Below are 19,150 nucleotides of genomic sequence, written 5' to 3' on the forward strand. Positions count from 1 at the left end.
ACTTTTTTTCTTTTAGCAATCCATGGGAGAGCATGTGTCTTCTTGCTCTCTTCATCTCTACCGGGTGTGTTTCTTCCCAGTTCACACCCTCACTGCCCTCTGCTCTCTGTGAAGTCTTCCCACCCGTATCCTGCTTGCCATGTTTTTTTAAATACCCTCTCACGCTGCACCCATGTCCTTTCCTGCTCACAATCGATACTTGGTGGCAGCGTTTGCATCCTTCCCACACCTTTAGCTCTTATGTTATGCCTAAAAACATTCAAAGATGGCCACCATGAATTCATAGGCATCCATGGTTGCCATCTTTTCATGCTTTTTGTTTTAGATATCAAGATGGCTGCCACAAGTGTGGGCACATTTTTGTTTTACAGAGTTTTATATAGCGCGACTTGACCTGAATCGGGTATCAGAGCGCTTTACATTGCACCAGTTGCATTACATGAGGACACATTCATTTTGTTAGGCACGGGGAGATTAAGTGATTTGCCCAGAATCACAGGATGTTCAGCGTCATTGCCGAGACTCGAATCGAGTTCCCCAGATTCGAGGTCGTCCGCCCTAGCCGTTAGGCCAATCAAAGCAACTATCTAGGATAGCAACAACCATTCGCAAAGCCAATTGGTTAAAAACCTATTGGTTTTGCCAAAGCTTGATTTAAACATGTGAGACCAATTGGCTTATACAATGTGGAATTTAAATCTACCACTTCCAGGGTGAAAAGGAAAAAAAGCATGACTGAACGAAGTTCCTAGAAAGGACAAATTAATTTCTCACTTTTTAGTTAGCACTTACACTGATTTACACAGTGAAGTGTTGGAGATACTCATACGTTATATATTTCTGCCATCTAGCGGTTAGCTGGGAACTTGCAGCTAAATCAAGGCAAACGTGTTTCCCTTTTGTGAATGTCGACAAATGGGTGTGTTTGCAATGAGATCCCCCTCCTGCTTGCCCATAACACCCCCAGTGCTCCACAACGCCCCTTAAATCTGCACCATCCTTAGATTGCATTTTAGGTCCTACATAGACCTATTGTTATCAATTTTTAAAGTATGCAGAGTGGTCTTTATCTCTGCCCAGAGGAGTGTTTCTCACTCACTTCATGGTATTGGCTGGTGTATCATTCCACCTTCTATGGGCATTGCAATGCAGGAGGGACTATTTTACGTCTCAAAAGTACATTAAACCATCATACAGTAGATTCTGTAAGTCATTATAGCATAGATGTCAAGGTTTCTGATTGATCTATATGTGTAGCTATGAGAGATTTTCAACGACTATGAGTGACACTTTCTTGTGAGCAAAATCAAGCAATGAAGATGAGGTAAACATATAAATATCAAAAATAACACTCATTTGAGCAAGAGAAACTCCAAGTACAACTTAAAACTGCTGCAAAACACCAGAAATGTGAGGGCACTAGCCTAGTGTCCTTATCAGGGGTGCTGCCTATATACAATGTGTTGCAGCAGCCAGGCCCCAGGTTGAAGAGTTTTGAGGGAAGGGGAGGTGTGAGAAAGCTACATACATGGGGCTGCTGCCTGCCCTAATCTCTCTATTGATGTCAGAAGGTGGAGACTTCCTGTAAGTTCCCCCAATGCATTACACAATCAGAGCTGTGGCATCTAAGGTTACATGCTGATCACATTTTTTAGCATGCAAGTACCTCACACCCAGAGCCTTGGTATGCCTGGTACTATCAGAATAACTTGTTTTTAACCTAACATTTCTACTGTATATATATATATATATATATATATATACATTTTTAGCCTCTGTGCAGACGGTGAATTTATTCACTTAAATACGAATTACGGGCGGTACCATTTGAAGCATTAAATGGAAACATTTGATTTACACGTGCCAAAGTGTATAGTTTCAGCCCTGAAGAAAGCTGTGTCAGCGCAGACAGAAGAATCAAATGTGATATATATTCCATTTCTTTTGGAAGCAATGTTTGGGAATAAGAAATGTGATTTTAAGGGACACTGTATGTACAGCTTGAACCAAGAATATGTGCTCAAATCAATTTGAGTGATTTTTGCTTGGTATTATTTAAAGGTTTGCATTCCATTGTTATAAAAGATTCATCTACAGCAACTCTCTCGGTACGTTGACCAGAGACAGTGCTTCCATTGCCACTTGGAGCCGGGAAACCAGAGAAGGCCCTTCCACGCCTATCAGCTGCTCATAAAAGAACCACTAGTGAAGAGTGCCCTATCCCAACTCTCAGCAAGGTGACCTGAGATTTCTCCCTCCTAGCCACTCAGATCAAGGGACCAGAGAAAGGCATTTGGATACCACTGAAACCAGCAGAACCACAAGATTTTTGTCACTTAAACTTTCAGAGTACGGAGGCCAAAAACATCTTTCGGACTCGCGCAGAGCGAGGGACCATTAAAGGCTGTCTCATAGCCATTCCTTGCGGAAGGAGTGAGAGAAAGCTCTTTTAGAGCAATTCAGTCCTGGGCAATCATAGATTGTACAGTCACAGGGGCTTCTGACAGGTGACCTAGAGACAGCATTTTCACAGCTTCTTCCAGCAGTGGCCCAGAAGTGGCCCTTTTGGTGCCACTCCAGAAAGGGACTGCACTCTCACACCATTCCTAGAAGGGGGACCACAGACTTGTCTCTCATTGTCACGGGCTCACAGATGCTCACAGCAGCCCTTTCATTGCCACTCAGCTCTTGGGGGATCAGAGAAGTTCCACTCCCAGATGCTATCAACAAGGGGACCAGAGCAGGCTCTGTCACATCATCTCAGACCATGGGGGGTCACCAGAGAAGACGTTTGCGGCTCCTCCGAGACGTAGGCTTGAGAAGGTTCTCTGCTATCTGCTCAGAGCAGAGAGCCACAAAGGCCCTTACGCAACCATTAAAGGCCCTATGAATTATTTCACGCCTCTGAAGGAGGTAGAAACAATGTTGCACCACATGTTTTGTGCATTGCATATAGGCTTTTTATAATGGTCTTGCAGAGAGCTGTCAGGGGTCTGATCACTTATAGTCCATCCCTGACTATCTAGCGGGTTCCTCCCTGTGTGATCATCAGATGCCTAAAGTCATGCTTCCTGAACCTGCAGTTTGAGCACCAGACCAGGCGCTGCAGGGCTGGATGTCTGCTCCTCAAAGGCTTGACACTAGCACTCCGTTTACCTGTGGGATGGACTACTTGAGAACTCAACTGCTGGTTTGCGTCAAAGGACACTGATGGCAGTAAGGCAGGACTCCTAACAGACCCCACAGGATATGCTCACGGTTTCTTCTCCGATCATGGTTCTGCGCCTGTGCCTCTCATTTTCCCCACTCCAGGCAGTCGGCTGTAGGTCCATGCTCCACTTGGGCATCTGTACTGGTAGTGCATGGGTAAGCAGCTCACGGACGCACTACTATTCACACAGATCACGCAATGCCCTTTTAAGTGCAACCCTGCCACACTTTTATGCATCCATGAAGCGCACACCTAGAGTTGTACATCCATCGTGCCCTTTGACATTGGGCCTAAAGCACGTTTTGCCTGTTGTAATGTTCACAAGTGCAAGGCAGACAAGTGTACATAAAAGTTAGAAATGTTTTGGGGGTTCAAGGCTTATGTGTGTGGCTGGTTCTTTGTTTATGCTGAAATGCTGGCCTTTGTCCATGCTGAAATGCAGGTCTTTGTTTATGCTGAAATGTGGGTCTTCGTTCTGACTGAGCATCTGTTCAAGTTAATGTGCTTTGTTAACATGCTCGTCAGCACCTCTGGGGCACTTATACCACTAGCAGGGTATTATGATGTGAGAGTACCATGCAATCAACTAGATAGTTGGGGTGTCCAAAGAACTGTGCTTACTGTGATGTCCTCTAAGTGCTTCTCTTATGTCATAATAGTGATCACTGTACTGCAGTGGTGTTGTAACTGTGCACAAATAACATTGTAGCGACTGGAGAGAAGTGTGTCAAAACAAATTCTCACACCTTATTCTCCACTATTCACCGCACAAGTAATAATGAGGCGCAAGAACATGGCGGCTACCTTGCACAAACTGTATTTGTACACGAGTATTTTGCAACTAGGAAGGAGGCTTGGGGAAACAAGAGGTCTGAAGGTCAAGCTTTGCTTCATGGATCCACCAGTTGTTGCGCTGTCACTTACCCGTCTTTCTCTTTTTCTCTATTTTAGAATGATGATTCTGGGGATGAGGACCTGTGCGCCATCAGTGACCGCTGGGCCTTCCAGCCGGACAGCAGGCGGTGGTCCAGGTTGGGCTCCGCTGACCTCCTTGGCCACAGCCCCGAGATCTTAAACCGAAGAATTAAGAACACCTCAAGTCGAGACAGCATCCTGACCGATCTCAGCCTGGACCTGGAGGCGTCCTCCTTGCACAGCAACACCAGCTCGGCCAGCGCTCAGAGCAGCACCTTGGCCATCGTGATCACCCCGCCGGACGAGCCGAGCCACAATGAGTTTCCAACGATCACGCCAGCCCAGAAAAGCTTAAGTGACCAATCCATTGCCTATTTACCTCAACCCGAATCTGACGCGAAGCTAAAGAAGTCTAGCTTGCGCAGGTCAATGTCAAGGTTGAGTGGAAGGAAGAAGAAAGACAAGTCTAAAAAAGTCAGCGACGAATCACCGTCACCACCAGGCCAGGGCTGTACCAAACATGATAGCTCTACATGGCAGTCACAAAAAGATGACAAGAAAGGACTTTTATTGCCCAATGGCAATAAGCATTTTCTTTATCCAGAGTACAGCACAAAGATGAAGTCTAGGTCCTTGGGTAGAATAAAGCCAGGGATTGTGACAGCATGTAATGGACATGTGGGCGAACATGACGCTTATGGTAAGGCAGCCAGGTGGCAGGCAGAATCTAGTCGTCGACCCAGCTGCCCCCCAAACAGCCTTATTTACATCCCTAGTGATCACAAGCCAGGAACCTTCCCCAGATCTCTCTCCATTGGAAGCATGTGCCCGGCGGCCCGGGAGCACTTGAGCACTTGGATTTCCGAAAGTAAATCGTTGGAAGCTTCTGAATGCAGCAGTATAGATTCGCAGTGCTTCGACTACCGGAAAGGGCTCAGCTCGTGCAGCTCCTCAGGGAGTAGGACAAGTATTTATGACAATGTGCCCACCTCCTTCGATGCCACCGCTGACCCGTTTGATGTGAGTAAGAGCGTGGACTTCGAGCATCTCGACGCCATTCTCCAGCACGTCCACAGCGTACAGCAGAAGGTGGAGACCTGGTCCAAAGCTCTGTGTGAAGACCAGGACCCCGAAGAGGACTTTGAAGAAGAGGCCACCTTCGCCTCCAATCATGTGAACTTCGAAGAACAGTCCATTTCTGACTTGTGCACCTCCGCCAGTGACTTCGAAAGCACGGGCAACTCCCTAAATGACACAGAGGAGCTTGAAATAAGGGAGAGGAGTGATTCGGGCGTTGGAGCTTCCCTGACGCGACGGCGGAGGTGGGTACCTGTGTTGTGTTGGTACCAATTGCAAGTTGTGCGGTTAAACTAGTCCTAGATGTTGGGGACAGCCCTGTAGGAGTCTCATTGTCTGTGATGTTGAATTTTGTTGCAAGCATTTATATCGGGGGTGTGACTTTCATTAGTGCAGTAGGTGCAGTGACACCAGAGCCCATGGGTATGAGGGGGCCAGTGCACACCAATTCTGTCTTTGCTTGCCATCCAACAGGAGATGGAGAGTCTATTTTCAGTGTTTGCGCTGTTTTTTACGCCACGATTTGTATTGCTCTTTTCTACCACTTGTGTGGATGTGTGGCGCTTTCTCAATGCGCTGTCTGGGACTGAAGTTACCACTGAGCAGTGTTAGTGGTCTGTGGAAACTGGATTGGTTGTGTTTCGTGCTGGTAGTGGCTGTTGCTTCTAACTTGTTGATGGATTATACTGAAGATTGACCAGCCAGAACTCTAAAGGGTCTGCCTTAGAGGAGAGTTACTTGTAAGGACGCTTGTGCTTTGCCATTTACTTGCCCTGCTGGGGTGCATGGCTGACGATTGCTCTGCGTGGTGCGGCTGTTTGATTTGGAGTCATCATTGCAGACTGCGGCTTTAGTGCAGTGCTGTGAGCATATACGTACATAACGTATTTTAAATGGATGTCATGGGTATTGGTCAGAAGTCATGATGTGGAATATTGCCATAAAGCGATTTTAATGTTTGCTAAAAAGCAGCCTGAAATCACAAATTGCAGGGGGCTTTGCGAACTGGGGTTTGAGAAAACACAGTTATTGCAGTTCAAATGCTGGTGGCTTGGGTGTATAATCCAGAATGTTTTTTGCACGTCTCTCTACAACAGGACCATAAGTATAATTTGGTAGTTAAGTTATGGTTACCAATAGGGAGTAACCTAGGATCCCTCAGTGTCACACCTGGTGCTGGCCAAGGAATTATGCTACTTGTAGTTTCCAGGCTCCAGACTGGCTGATTCCTTTCTTTGGTACTTAATTGTCTTGGCCACTGGTTGTCATCAAATATGAAGCATCCTTATGAAAAATTGAGGGAGATTTTGTTAATTTAAGTAGCCCCCCAGGCCCCTAATTATGTATAGGTCAACTAAACCTTAGTGACCGATTCCATGAAATGAACATACTGAAAATTGAATTTTATTTACTTCATTATTGCAAAATGCACAGAGACACATACGATGACCAATTCATGAATGCATCTACATGAACACATTAAATAATGAAAAAAAACTATTGTGAAACGTGAGCTAAGTAAGACACTTTCCAGTGATTTTGCTCGTGAATTTAACTCCAGAAGAGCTTAGGACTAGCTGCCACAGAAAGAATTGTTGACATGTTAATTAATATGTAGAATAAAGACGTCATTGTGGAATGTTTCGCTCTAATTATATACCAACAACAAACATAAACATAAGCCTGCTATTTCAAGAAAGAGTAACACACAGCTCGCTTAGCTAATGCATCATCTATGTCTAGAAAAGGAGTTGGATAAAAATGGAAAAAATGAAATACCCCAATATAGCTGAAAAAATATTTGCAATCATTAACAAGCTATGGAATTTTAGCACTTCCAATAACTCCAATAACAAAACCAAGAATATGTAGATAACCTGTCCACATGGACGGTTTTATCGTTGGCAGTGCCCAGTGCTACAATATTTGTTGCCTCCCTACCCCTCATCAGTGCCCTTCTTCGTCACCAGCTCCCTTACTACCACCCTCTAATGGGCCCCCTTATATATCATTATAGCCTCTCTCACATTTATTTCATAGCTCTACTCATCCCAGTGTAAAGTGTCAGAGCGCTTTACATCACAAACATATTATACAAACACAATGAGTCATACAAGTGTGTAAATCAATGTATAGGAAACGTTTCTTAAGACAATGAGGACTGCAAGATGAAGGGTAACGTCATGCAAACTAGTAGATATTATATGTTAAGGGTGCTTAATCTGGAAAAACAAATTTACCGATTAACTAATATTTCACGCAGTGTAGTAGCCAAAGTTGTACAACTGCACCATAGCTAGTGAGATATGGTGTTGTTGCTCTGTCCTCTAGTGCTGGTGTATGTTAGCCTGCCTTGCACCAATGCACACCATAGTGCAAGGGTGTGTACAGGATGTCAAGCATAGGTTTTATACTGGAAGGGTGTCCTTCTGGCATAAAATTGTTGGCTTAGACTAAGTTTACAACATTTGCGCTCTGTATGTGTGCTGTACGGTGCACCACACGCAAAGTTGGAAAGGTTTGGAGAAAATAAATATTTTCTCCAACTTTAAACCTGTCTCGAGGAGGCCTTATTTTTTTTTTAGCAAATCCCTTTCTGCAAAAGTTGTTACAGGGAGATTAGCGACAAAATCCTTGGGTGGGGACCTTTACCTGTCATTATCTTTGTTAGGGAAAGCAACGTGAATACTATCTGGCTACATGATGGGGCTGCCTTTACAAGTACTATGGTTTTTATCTGTCAACATGTCTATTTTTGTCTTTTTTCTCCTCCGGCAGGGGATGGCGCTGGCACAGCTTTCAAAACTCGCACCGGCCAAGCTTAAACTCCGCCTCCTTGGAAATCAACCGCCAGTCGGCGGCCCAGCTGAACCTGCTTCAGAAGTTCTCGCTGCTGCGCCTGACGGCCATCATGGAGAAGTACTCCGTCCCAAACAAGAACGGCTGGGTGTGGTGAGTGTCCGATAGAAGTCTGACCAAGGCTGGGACTGCTGGGGTGATCACAGTGATGATGGGGTAGTTGAGAGGAGGAAAGTGACTGGTAATACCTATTTCAAAACATGAATAACTCCCCATAATCATAAAATTGCAGTACACGCAACACTACTAGTGGGTTTTCCCATAAACCTCACTACACTGCATTTATAGGGTAAACCATGGGTTCCGAACTATTTCGTCCCGAAACTGCTCTTGGTGCAAAGCATGCCTGCTATTCCTGTTTGCTCCCAGAGGTCAAGTGCAAAGACATTGAAAACAAATCTAACTACCTTTTAAAACAAGAAAATGACAACAAACCTACAAGAATAAAACAATCGCTGGCTTGCAAAGGGTGCCAGAAGGCAACTAAACGCCTTAAAGCATTTCCCATGCCTCCAAAGTCTATAGTGAAACGAGGGAGTAAATCCCAAACTATAAGCGGGTCATCCACCCAAGCTGGGCTGAGTTGCTATCACTAGTCTCACCCTTTGTTTGCTGATCACCACTTACCGAATGGTCTAGCAAGACAGCGAACCACACTACAACTATACTATCCTAATACTGTGAAATGTGCTGCCTAGTGCCAACGCAGGCACCCCTGCATCATGGTGCATGGGTGCCTACGTTGAAAGCGGGATTGTTTTTGTGAAGGAAGGTGCCCCTTCCTGCTCAAGAGCAATACCCAGAGGAATTTTCCACTTGCTATGCGTGTTGCAGAATGCTAAAGACACACAATTGATGGACGGAATGCAGAACAAATCAAAACATTCACCCCAACAGATCTGGGTTAAATCCATCATTCTTTTGCTCACCATGCCACCCCAGTTTAGACCTGGCCATATGCAAATCAGCCTTGACCCTGTGCCTCATGGGAACAGTCCAGCCTGAACTGCTAAACCAGGTCCTCCCTGGACCGGAAACAAGCATCCTAGGACCGGTTTCGGGGTTTCACCCCTCATCACCCAGGATAGCTTGATTCGAGTGGCACAGGAAGCACAGGACACATAGAGGAAAAAAACGAAGAGAAATAAGCATATTTCTTCTCGCTACGCCTCATCTGGGGAGGCATAGCAGTTTTGGCTCATTCCTCGGTCTCCCACTTATGGTAAATCTAGCAATGTGTCAAAATCCATGGGTGTTGTGTGAGAATACCCCCGCACAACCCATGGAATGCCTCCCTGGGGCAGAATAACGCAATGCAGCGATTTGCCGTGTGTTGCGTTACTTTGGATATATCTAGCCACTCAGGGCAACGCAAGGTGCCCTTGCATGGTTTGGTAATCACATATAGTAGTTGCATTGCGCTTTTATCCTGTTGTGTGGTGCAAAAGCGATGCAACTACATGATAAATATGACCTTAAATGTCTTTTATCTTTGGCCAAATAGACACTCTCTTGAAACAGTGCTATATAACTTCTGGACTGTAAAGAAAGGCTGGTATATTGGGAGCCAGAAATAGGCAATGGACTGTGGCATCAACAACTAACACTGACACAAAGAACAGACCAACCCATGAAATATAAGTATAGGAGAAACAACTGCCCTTGATCTAGGAGTTTTATGGGTATACACATTTTCAACCATAAGTGATGGGAGCCATTGATTGGCCCAACAGGGATTTCTGTTCACCAACTCAGAAAAAGGATGCCACTGTAGGAGGATTTGGATCTGCTAGGCGACCCATTTGTTTCACACAAATTCTTTTCTAGTTCAGCGATAGAAACACAAAACCATTCTCTGTTTACTACTGCAAGCCCGATGGCGGTGATGATAGACAATCGGTGATGCTATACTGACTATGAGAATGTAGGACAGGGGGACAGAGAGGTAGCATAAGAGGTGAACCCTTTGTCCATAAACAATTCAAAGACCCAGTTACAGAGATTTATTTTAGCGAACACAACAAAGAATACTGGGACTTGGATAAATTGAAACTGTAAGTACAAGCGTGCTTAGTTGTCGGTGGCAAACGCAGCATAGAGTCTCTGAAAATCTCTTATTGTTCATGGAACAATATTCAAGGCATTTAAGAGCTGTTCAGCAGAGATCCTAGACAAGTTATGACCGAGCATTGTGGATAATAAATGCCGCTTACGTCAACTTCATATGTGGACCAACTAGATGGACAGATCATTGACGCACAGTCAGGCAGACGCTGTGTCGAACTACAATATTTACTCTTTTGGATGCGTACTGCAAGTCTTGAGGGTTGGGGACAGGGAGGATTCTAGTAAAGGGAGGCATTGCAGCCTCTATCTACATTCAGATGCTTCAACTGCGAAAATAGGGAACCCTCAGTGCTTCATGTTTTGAAGACATAGTTGAAAATTCAAAAAAAATTGATAGTTAAACCATTAAAACCGGTATCTATGGTATTTATAAAAGCTGAGATTGGTTAAAAAAAATTAAAGCTTAAATCTTTGTTTGCTAGTTCTTATAACAAAGCATTTATCTGCTGGAAAGTTGAAAAATGTTATTATGTCAAATGAGAAGTAAATGTCAATTAAAATTTACACATTTAAAGATGTTTTTAAACTTGGATTTATCTTTACTTAGTGAAGGAGTTTTTAAAAATGTGGCATTATTTGTTCATAGCTTTTTAAAATGAAGGCGGTTATTGTGTAGAAATGTATGCTGAATATTTATAAACATACCTTTTTTGCACAGGGGAATGTGTGAAATATTTTTTTGCATAATAATTGTTCCAAACATCTAAATGTTTGGGACAATTTTCCCCACTGTCAGGAATATTGAAATTCTTATAGTAAGGAGTGCTTGGAGAGGCATTGAGGACAGGTCATAGTGTAATACAGCTGCTGGCCCTTTTGGTGCACTTTAGCTGTTTATTATTCAGAATATTAAGAACTGGCTTTCTAGTTAGATAAAAAAAAGAGAGAAATGGATATCTTTCCATCCATAGCCCACACTGCTATACTAGTTACTGTTCAATGATAGTACTTGCTCTCTTTATTCTCTGTGTGCAACCGGTGGGCCAATGCAATTTTTAAACATTCGAATAAAATTGTTTTTTATATGCACCTGCCTTTTTATTTTTTGTTCTTATATGTTGCATTTCCACTTATTGTTCCCATGAACTAATAATTAAATTAGTAGAGGAGCTCTAGTTAAATGATAAAGTAAAAAGTTAAATCATTAGTAGTAAGCAGTAGAATGGATGCTAATTTTATGAACATTACAGGAACGATTCTGCCCTGTTCTGATTAGAATTTGAAACCTGCCAATGGCATGCACTTTACCTTAATAGCAATATCAGCTCAGACAGAATCGTATTAAAGCGAATTAAAAAGAAAACATTTGTGTCAAATATACCCCTAGGACCAAATTGTTGCGAACGGTAACCTCAAATTTTCAATTCTGTTTCATAAACTGCCCAAAGGTCTTTGTTACTCATAGTCATAAAATCAATCTAAAGATAGCATGGCATAGGGGACTTCACTAGGCTAAGTAAATGTATTAGAGAATGGTTCTTGATGTACCTGTGGTCAACACCCTCTTATTATTATTTTAAACAAAAACATGATGGTTGTTCAGGTAAGAAGAATTGTCTATCTCAGGTAGTAGAGTAGATTGTTTCATTATCCTTTTGAATGTGTCTGAAATGAAGTGTTTAATTCCCATTTATCTACCCCCAATACAGGACAGTCCCTAAATTCATGAAGCGAAGCAAAGTCCCCGACTACACAGGGAAGACTGTGTTCGGAGTTCCACCAATCGTCAATGTGCAGAGGACCGGGCAACCTCTTCCGCAGAGCATCCAGCAAGCCATGCGGTACATCCGCAGCCAGTGTCTCGACCAGGTGGGTGTCAAGGCGGAGCCAGCTGGTGCTGTGAGAGTTCTAACCAGAAGTTTGAAAGTGTCCGAGAATGTGGCTGTACATTGCATCCATTACAGCACTACTCAAAGGGAAGTCATCCATAGCGAGGCCATCACACCTGACCACTGAGTGGGTTACACACCTTCTAAGTGGATGTGAAATGACACAATTCTATGTAAAGTTCACATCATATCTTGTTTGATGTATTGCACCTATATATATATATCTATATATATATCTCTCTCTCTCTCTCTCTCTCTATATATATATATCTATATATATATAGATATATATAGATATATATACATTTATTGTATTTATTTATTTGTGACATTTGTAGAGCGCACTGTTACCGTACGGTGTCCTGGTGCTATATATGTATATATATATATATATATGTAATCCGTGTGGCTCGCTTTTTTCTCAAATGGCGCTGCCAAGCGTGGCCGCGTTGCTCCTGCGGTTGAGCCCAACCGCTGTCAATTCGAACAAGGTTCCTTCCACAGAAGGAGGTAACGGAGTCGCAGTCAAGCCACACAGTATAGCAAGGAGGTTGCTTCTTAAAGATTATTTATTTGTATCCATAGGGTGCCAAAACAAAACATAAACCAACGCGTTTCGACAGCCTCCGCTGTCTTGTTCACGGTCAGTTTGTCAAGTGCAAACATACAAGTTTAAGAAACAAACCGCCTTTCCTGAGACCCAATGTTACCTCCCCCTTGTGGGTGTAGTTCCAGTCACTGACCCAACCCATGGGATTCTGGTCCATGTAGTCTATACATTGTTTTGGTAACATTTGGTAGTGAGTCGTTTTTTCAATTAACCCCTTCGTTTCACCATTTATTCTAGTTCTATTTAGTGGCGGACAGCTTAGTTTTATCCATTCCATTGTATAGGTGTGAGACCGGTGCCACTTGTTTGTAGCCATTTCACTCGTTGCTCCTGTTTGGAATTTCCCCGTGCAGGGGTTTCTGGATAATGTAGTTGTGTGACGTATCACTGAATTATTCTTCCAAGGAGTACCCGTTTCAGTTTGGAAACAGATATTAGAGCGCGTTGTATATTGAGCCCTCCAGTGGGCAATGTGCCTCAAACAATGTGTACACGGCATTCACTGTGTTGTTTAATTGTTTTGACAGTGCCACTTAATGGTGAATCTTTTGGGGTTTCGATGATTATAAATCTGCTTGATTTTTGATGATTTTGTCCTGCCCTCTGGTGGGCTTCTGTTGTTTTCGGTTTGTTATATTCTCTTTAACATAGGTGAAGTGTTCTTGGTGAAAAAAGATTTAGTGATGTGTGCAAAACGGGATGTTTGATCAGGAATCGGACTAGTTCAGTTCAAATTTGTTAATCTGTTCATATTTTCATAGATGTATGTAAAGTTCCTCCGATTGGTTGAGACCAAACGGAGTCATGGTCCTGAAGTTGAGTATGTGTCTTGACTCCTTTTGCCGCAAAGTTCTCTCATTGTGTCCTCCTCTTTCTGATAAAGTCATGGATTCAATGCCCCAAAATCGTAATTGTTTCCAGTCCCCTTGATGATGGGTTTCCATATGTTTTGCCACTGCATTATTTCTATCCTTGTGAGTTGTCGCACGTGCATGTTCAAGGATTCGTTTTTTCAGCTCGCATATTGTACTCCCGATGTATCGGAGTTTGCAAGGGCATTCAATCATATATATCGTGTAGTTGCTATTACACGTTATGCACTCCTTGATCTGCCACATCTTTTTGTTTGGCATCAGAACGTGGGTTGTCGGCTTGGCGATTTCGCACGCTTTGCAATTATAGCATTTGATGAAGCCTTTTGTTTTTAACCACGCTTTTTTGGGGTCTGGTGTTTTGTAGTGACTGTGCACTAATTGGTCCTGTAAATTTCTCGCTCTTCTATATGTGATTACGGGATGGTTGCCCATTTTCTTGCCGATTATCGGATCCAATTGAAGAATTTTCCAATTCTTTTTTATAATTTGATTGATTTTTCTTGATTCTTGGTTGAAGTTCAATATTAATCTGATCGGTTCTTCTTTCTGAGTGTCTGATTTGGGTTTTTGTTCTAGGCATTCCTGCCTGGTTTTTTGATTTGCTCTACTCCAACAATTTTGGACCACTTTCCGGTTGTATTTTCTTTGTGTGAATCTTTGGATAGTCTTGTTACTTTGTTTCTCCCACTCCTCTTCCTCGCTACAGATTCTTCTCAAGCGTAGGAATTCCCCGTAGGGGATGCTTTCAATTAATGAATGTTGATGAAAGCTAGTTGCTTCCAAAGTTGCATTTGTTGCCGTGTCTTTTCGGTGAAGAGTGGTCTCGATGTTGTTGTTTTTAATATATACCTCAGTATCCAAGAAGATGGCTTTAGTTTTGCTTATGTTGCATGTAAATTTCAAACATGGTGTTTCTGTGTTTAAAATTTCAAAGTATTCCAGGAATTTCTCTTCACTATCATTCCAAACAATAAACAGGTCGTCGATGAATCGTTTCCATGACACTATATGTTGTGTGTATTCCATGTTTTTTTGATGCCATGCGACCGTTTCCTCCCACCATCCCATGGTGATGCAGGCGTAGCTTGGACTGTGGGAAAAGCCCATTGCGGCCCCATTTTTTTGTTTGAAGATCTGATCCCCAAATAGGAAGATGTTGTTCGTAAGTGATATATCGACCATTTCCAAGAGCATGAGGTTATGATCTGTAAAATGGATGTTCCGGTTCTGGAGAAAGAATTTGCAAGCATTTATGCCTAGAACATTGTCAATGTTTGTATAGAGGGATATTACATCCATGGTTATCAGTAAGTGATTAGGTTGCCAAGTCAGTTCATTCAAAACACTTAAAAAATCAGTCGTATCCCTTAGATAAGATTTTAAGTTCTGTACATAGGGATTTAAGAAGTAGTCAATATAGTTAGCAAGAGGTTCTAATAGAGACCCTTTGGCTGACACAATTGGCCTCCCTGGTGGTTTCGTGGGATTTTTATGAACTTTGGGCAAGAAGTATATGGTTGCCATTTTGGGGAAATCGACAGTGAGGTATTTCTTCTCATCATAATCAAGTAAACCATTATTTTCCCATTTAGTCAGGTTTTTGTCAAATTCTTTTTTGATTTTATCCGTAGGATTTGAGTTCAATTTTTCATAAAATTTTGAATTGTTTAATTGTTCCATGGCTTCTGTGGTGTATAGATTCCTGTCCCACAGAACTACGTTGCCCCCCTTGTCCGCCATTTTGATTTCAAAGCTGGGGTCATTAGTAAGGGATGTAATGGCTTCTCTTTCCTCAGTTGTTAAATTATCTTTTCCCTTGATTTTAGTTATTTTATAAAGGTCATGGATAATTGCTTCCTGGAACATGTCAATCTTGTTCCCTGGTGTTAATTGTGGGTAGAATTTAGACTTGGCTTTCATTTTACTTGAACCTGCTCCTAATTGCGGTATTGCTTCTGTTAGGGTCATATTGCTGTTTTCTTCCTCGTTTAGGTTTAGTAATGTCAAATATGCCTCCGCCTCCCTGGCTAGAAGAGTAGATTTGATTTCCGCTTGTGTTGTGACAGGTCTCGGTTTGTGTGGTTTTTCCATAAAGAATTTTGCCAATTTGATCTTTCTGATGTAAAGGTATATATCAATACGTGTTTGGGCCATATTCATTCTTTGTGTTGGGCAGAAATTAATACCTTTCTTGAGGACTGCAGTTTCCGCTGGAGTTATCGTTCTTTTGGAGAGATTAATAATTTGAAGCTCATCATTTATGTGCCCTTCTTTTGTTTCATCCCTCGTGTTTCTGTACCCACTCTTGTGTTTGTAGAACTTCCTTCTTCTGCTCCGCCTTGTTGGGGTTTTGGGTTTCTGGCCTGCCATGGCCTTCCTCTGCCCCTGCCTCTGCCTCGTGTGAATCTCTGCGCCCCCGATGTTGTTCCCATTGGCGTTGGATGAGAACGAGGCGCATATCCCCTAAAAAAGCCTTTTGAGTTGGGTCTGTTATTGTTTCTTCATCACTTAATTCTAATGATGTGAAGGACGAAATACTTGACGAGGATACATTTGAGCTGTCAGCTTGTTGTTTGAATGAGTCATACTTTCGGGCAAATGTAAAGATTCGACCCTGTGCGTAGTCATTTTCATCTCTTATAAATTTGGTTTCTTTTCTTTCCCTTACTGTGTCCTCATGTTTTTCAATTTGTTTGTTGAGATCCTCTTTGAATTTCGTCATTTCAGGATTTAATTTAAGGGCATCTATTTCTTTTTCTAAGTTCCTTAATTGTGCTTTAATTTTATTTAATGCAATTTCTATATGTTTTACTAGAATTTTTATAAATCCCAAAGATGAGTTCAAAGAGTGTTCTCCCCACTCCTGTAATAAGTCGTTTGTGACCTCTTGTTGACTGGGCATTGTTAAGTTACGTAAGCCACGTGGCACTCTTTCCACCTCTAGATATTTTTGCAGTGTTATCAATTCCCATGATTTGTTAATCTCTTTTTTGTTTAATTTTTCCCATTGTCTCAATTTTTCCTTTGTGTCATTTTTTCCTTTGTCTTTGTCTTTTTCTTTATTTGTGGTTGCAGATGTATAGTTTCTATCTTTTTGAAACATTGTTGTAATTTGTTCCTTCCTTTTTGCATCCCGTTTATCCATCTTAATGTTTCGTTTTGGCTTATCCCTCTTTTTTCTGGATAATTGTTTGTTGTTTCCAAGTTGGGTCACTTGAAAAATGCTCCTTGTACCGTGGTTTGATTTGTTTGTCGTTCCGAAGGTATTGGAATTGTGTCTTTTGTTCTAATCTGGTTATATCCTCAGCGTGATATTATTAGTTACCAGTTCATTTAGTTAATTGTCAACAATCCGTTTTCCTTCGGCCAACACAATGCCACTAAGCCGGCTTTCTCACACGTTGTGGTTATAGAAGTTTGTGACGTGGGAGACTATTGTCGATAAGTATACTGTGTGATTCACAGTCACGTAAATTTAGGAGTGATAGCATCAAATGGGGAGTTTGGGTGATGGGAGAGTCTCTTTTGACTGGATTAAATAGATTCCTTATTAGCATTATATGCTGTTTAAAAATGTGCCTTTAGTTCTTTTGTGAAATCTAGGACTTACTGGATGTAGTTTGGCCCAACCCATAGAACATTTCACTTTTGCGTTTATAGATTAATTTCTAGATGGCTGATTTCATGTGGAGTTGTTTTATTTCTTGATTACTGGTACTCGCCCGCCCAAGTCTCTGGTTCTGCTCCTGTAGGTCACTAGTTTCTCATGTGAATCTGCAGCATTACATGAAGTTTAGTTACTCTTTTCACTTCTTACTTTGTTGATATTAATTCAAGATCACAGATTTCGTCAGATGTCCCACCTCTGGTCCATTGGTATTGCCTTAACATTTCAATTTTCACATCTGATTCAATAAGTTCACTTCAATGCTAGTAGTTTCACTTCTGCTTCATTGGCATCCACCCATGGTTACTTTTTTCACCACTGAATCAGTGAGTTCACCTCAATATTACTGGTTCCCCCTTTAATTGATTTGTTTTTCCTACGGTCACTGGTTTCATGCCTAATTTATTATATTTCCCTCAAGTTTATTTGTTTAATATCTGATTTAGTTTTATTGCCTGTTTTAGTCTCTGATTCATTAGTTTTGCCTCAGAGTCGCTGACTTCAACTCTCAGTCAATAGTTTAGCCTCAAGCAACTGGTTTCACTTATGAATCATTTGCATTGCCTTGGGGTTAAAGGTTTCCTCTCTGATTCCTCAATTTCACCTTTATCTTTAATTCACTGGTATTGCCTCAAGGTCATTGACTTATATCTCGGATTCACTGGTACTGTCTTGGGGTTAACTTCTAATTTGCTGCTGTTGGTTTAAGGCTGTGCGTTACCTCTAAAGGTGTGCTGCGTGCCCACACTGATCCACTGTTTTAATCCAGCATATTAACCTCACGTTTAAGAACAATAAATTGGTGTTCCCTAATCAAGAGTAAGATCTGAGTCATGCTTAGTGTCTGTGATGCTGATTCTGTGTTTTGGTCTGTGCAGGAGGGCATCTTCCGAAAGTCTGGCGTGAAATCGCGAATCCAGATCCTGCGACAGATGAACGAGGCATCGCCTGACCACGTCAACTACAAGGAACAGTCGGCCTATGATGTAGCAGACATGTTAAAGCAGTACTTCCGGGACCTGCCGGAGCCCATCTTCACCAGCAAATTGACAGACACCTTCCTACAGATCTATCAGTGTAAGCCTTGCTGCCAGCCCCTTCTTAATTACTTTTACTGTCAGCTATTGGATGGGGCAAGAAGGAAGTGGTAAAATTGACAGGGAGTAGACAGCATAGGTGTAGCACTTATTCATGGAAAGGCACTGTCTATTGTCTAGGGGGAAAAGGAGTTGTCAGTTTAAGAATGGGCCAGGAATATGTCAGTGCTAGAAAGACCATGGTCTAAGTGGCTTTATCTGTGAACTAGTCAATGTAAAAAATACCAATTTGTAAGTGGCTTGACCGGTCACAATGGAAAATAAAAACAGAAAATGTCAGAAATACATATCTGGCTCTGATGTGGAGTGGGAGGTCGTTTTACACTTAAGGAGTGATGTAACAACCAAAAAATAACCAGTGCCAGCATTTTTTATGTTGTATATGATGGAAAGACCAGGGTGTAATTGAAATTATCTTACATACTGTCAGTGATGAAAAGCCAAAATGTAAATGGCTTTGTTTTTAATCCTTAGTGGTCAAAGGACCAGGATATAAGTGCCCTTTTATTTAAAACAAAAAAACTTCTAGACTAGGTAATTAGTTACAGTAACTTTTAAGCTGTGACTAGAAAGACCAGGATGTAAGTGGCTTTCACCTTTTGCATCACTAATGATTTAAGCTTTACTTTTTAAATAGTAAATATTAGAAAGTCCAAGATGTAGTGGCTTTATATTTTCTTCATTGGTGGTGGAAAGGCAAAGATGTAACTGGCTTTTTATTTAAAATCATCAGTAATGGAAAGTCCATCTTGTTAAAGGCTTTAAAAATTAAATCTTCTCTATTTTTATCTTGTCAATGATGGAAACTAGATTTATATTGTCATTTGTCAGTGATGGAATGGAAAGGCTGTTTTTTTGGTAACCTTTTAAATAGTAAATATTA

General features: G+C 41.9%; 1 protein-coding gene across 3 annotated transcripts in view; it reads left to right on the forward strand.

Annotated features, from left to right (window-relative positions):
* STARD8 (StAR related lipid transfer domain containing 8) overlaps window positions 1-19,150 on the forward strand; it is a 635,411-nt gene that overhangs the window by 599,797 nt on the left and 16,464 nt on the right. For all 3 annotated transcript variants that reach the window (XM_078640144.1, XM_078640145.1, XM_078640146.1), the window contains 4 exons: window positions 4,163-5,448; window positions 7,982-8,155; window positions 11,839-11,998; window positions 18,049-18,247. In XM_078640144.1, the coding sequence (XP_078496270.1) occupies window positions 4,163-5,448; window positions 7,982-8,155; window positions 11,839-11,998; window positions 18,049-18,247 (1,819 nt within the window). The remainder of the gene's footprint in view (window positions 1-4,162; window positions 5,449-7,981; window positions 8,156-11,838; window positions 11,999-18,048; window positions 18,248-19,150) is intronic.

Source organism: Lissotriton helveticus, chromosome 4_2, assembly GCF_964261635.1.
Source record: "Lissotriton helveticus chromosome 4_2, aLisHel1.1, whole genome shotgun sequence".
Taxonomy (NCBI): domain Eukaryota; kingdom Metazoa; phylum Chordata; class Amphibia; order Caudata; family Salamandridae; genus Lissotriton; species Lissotriton helveticus.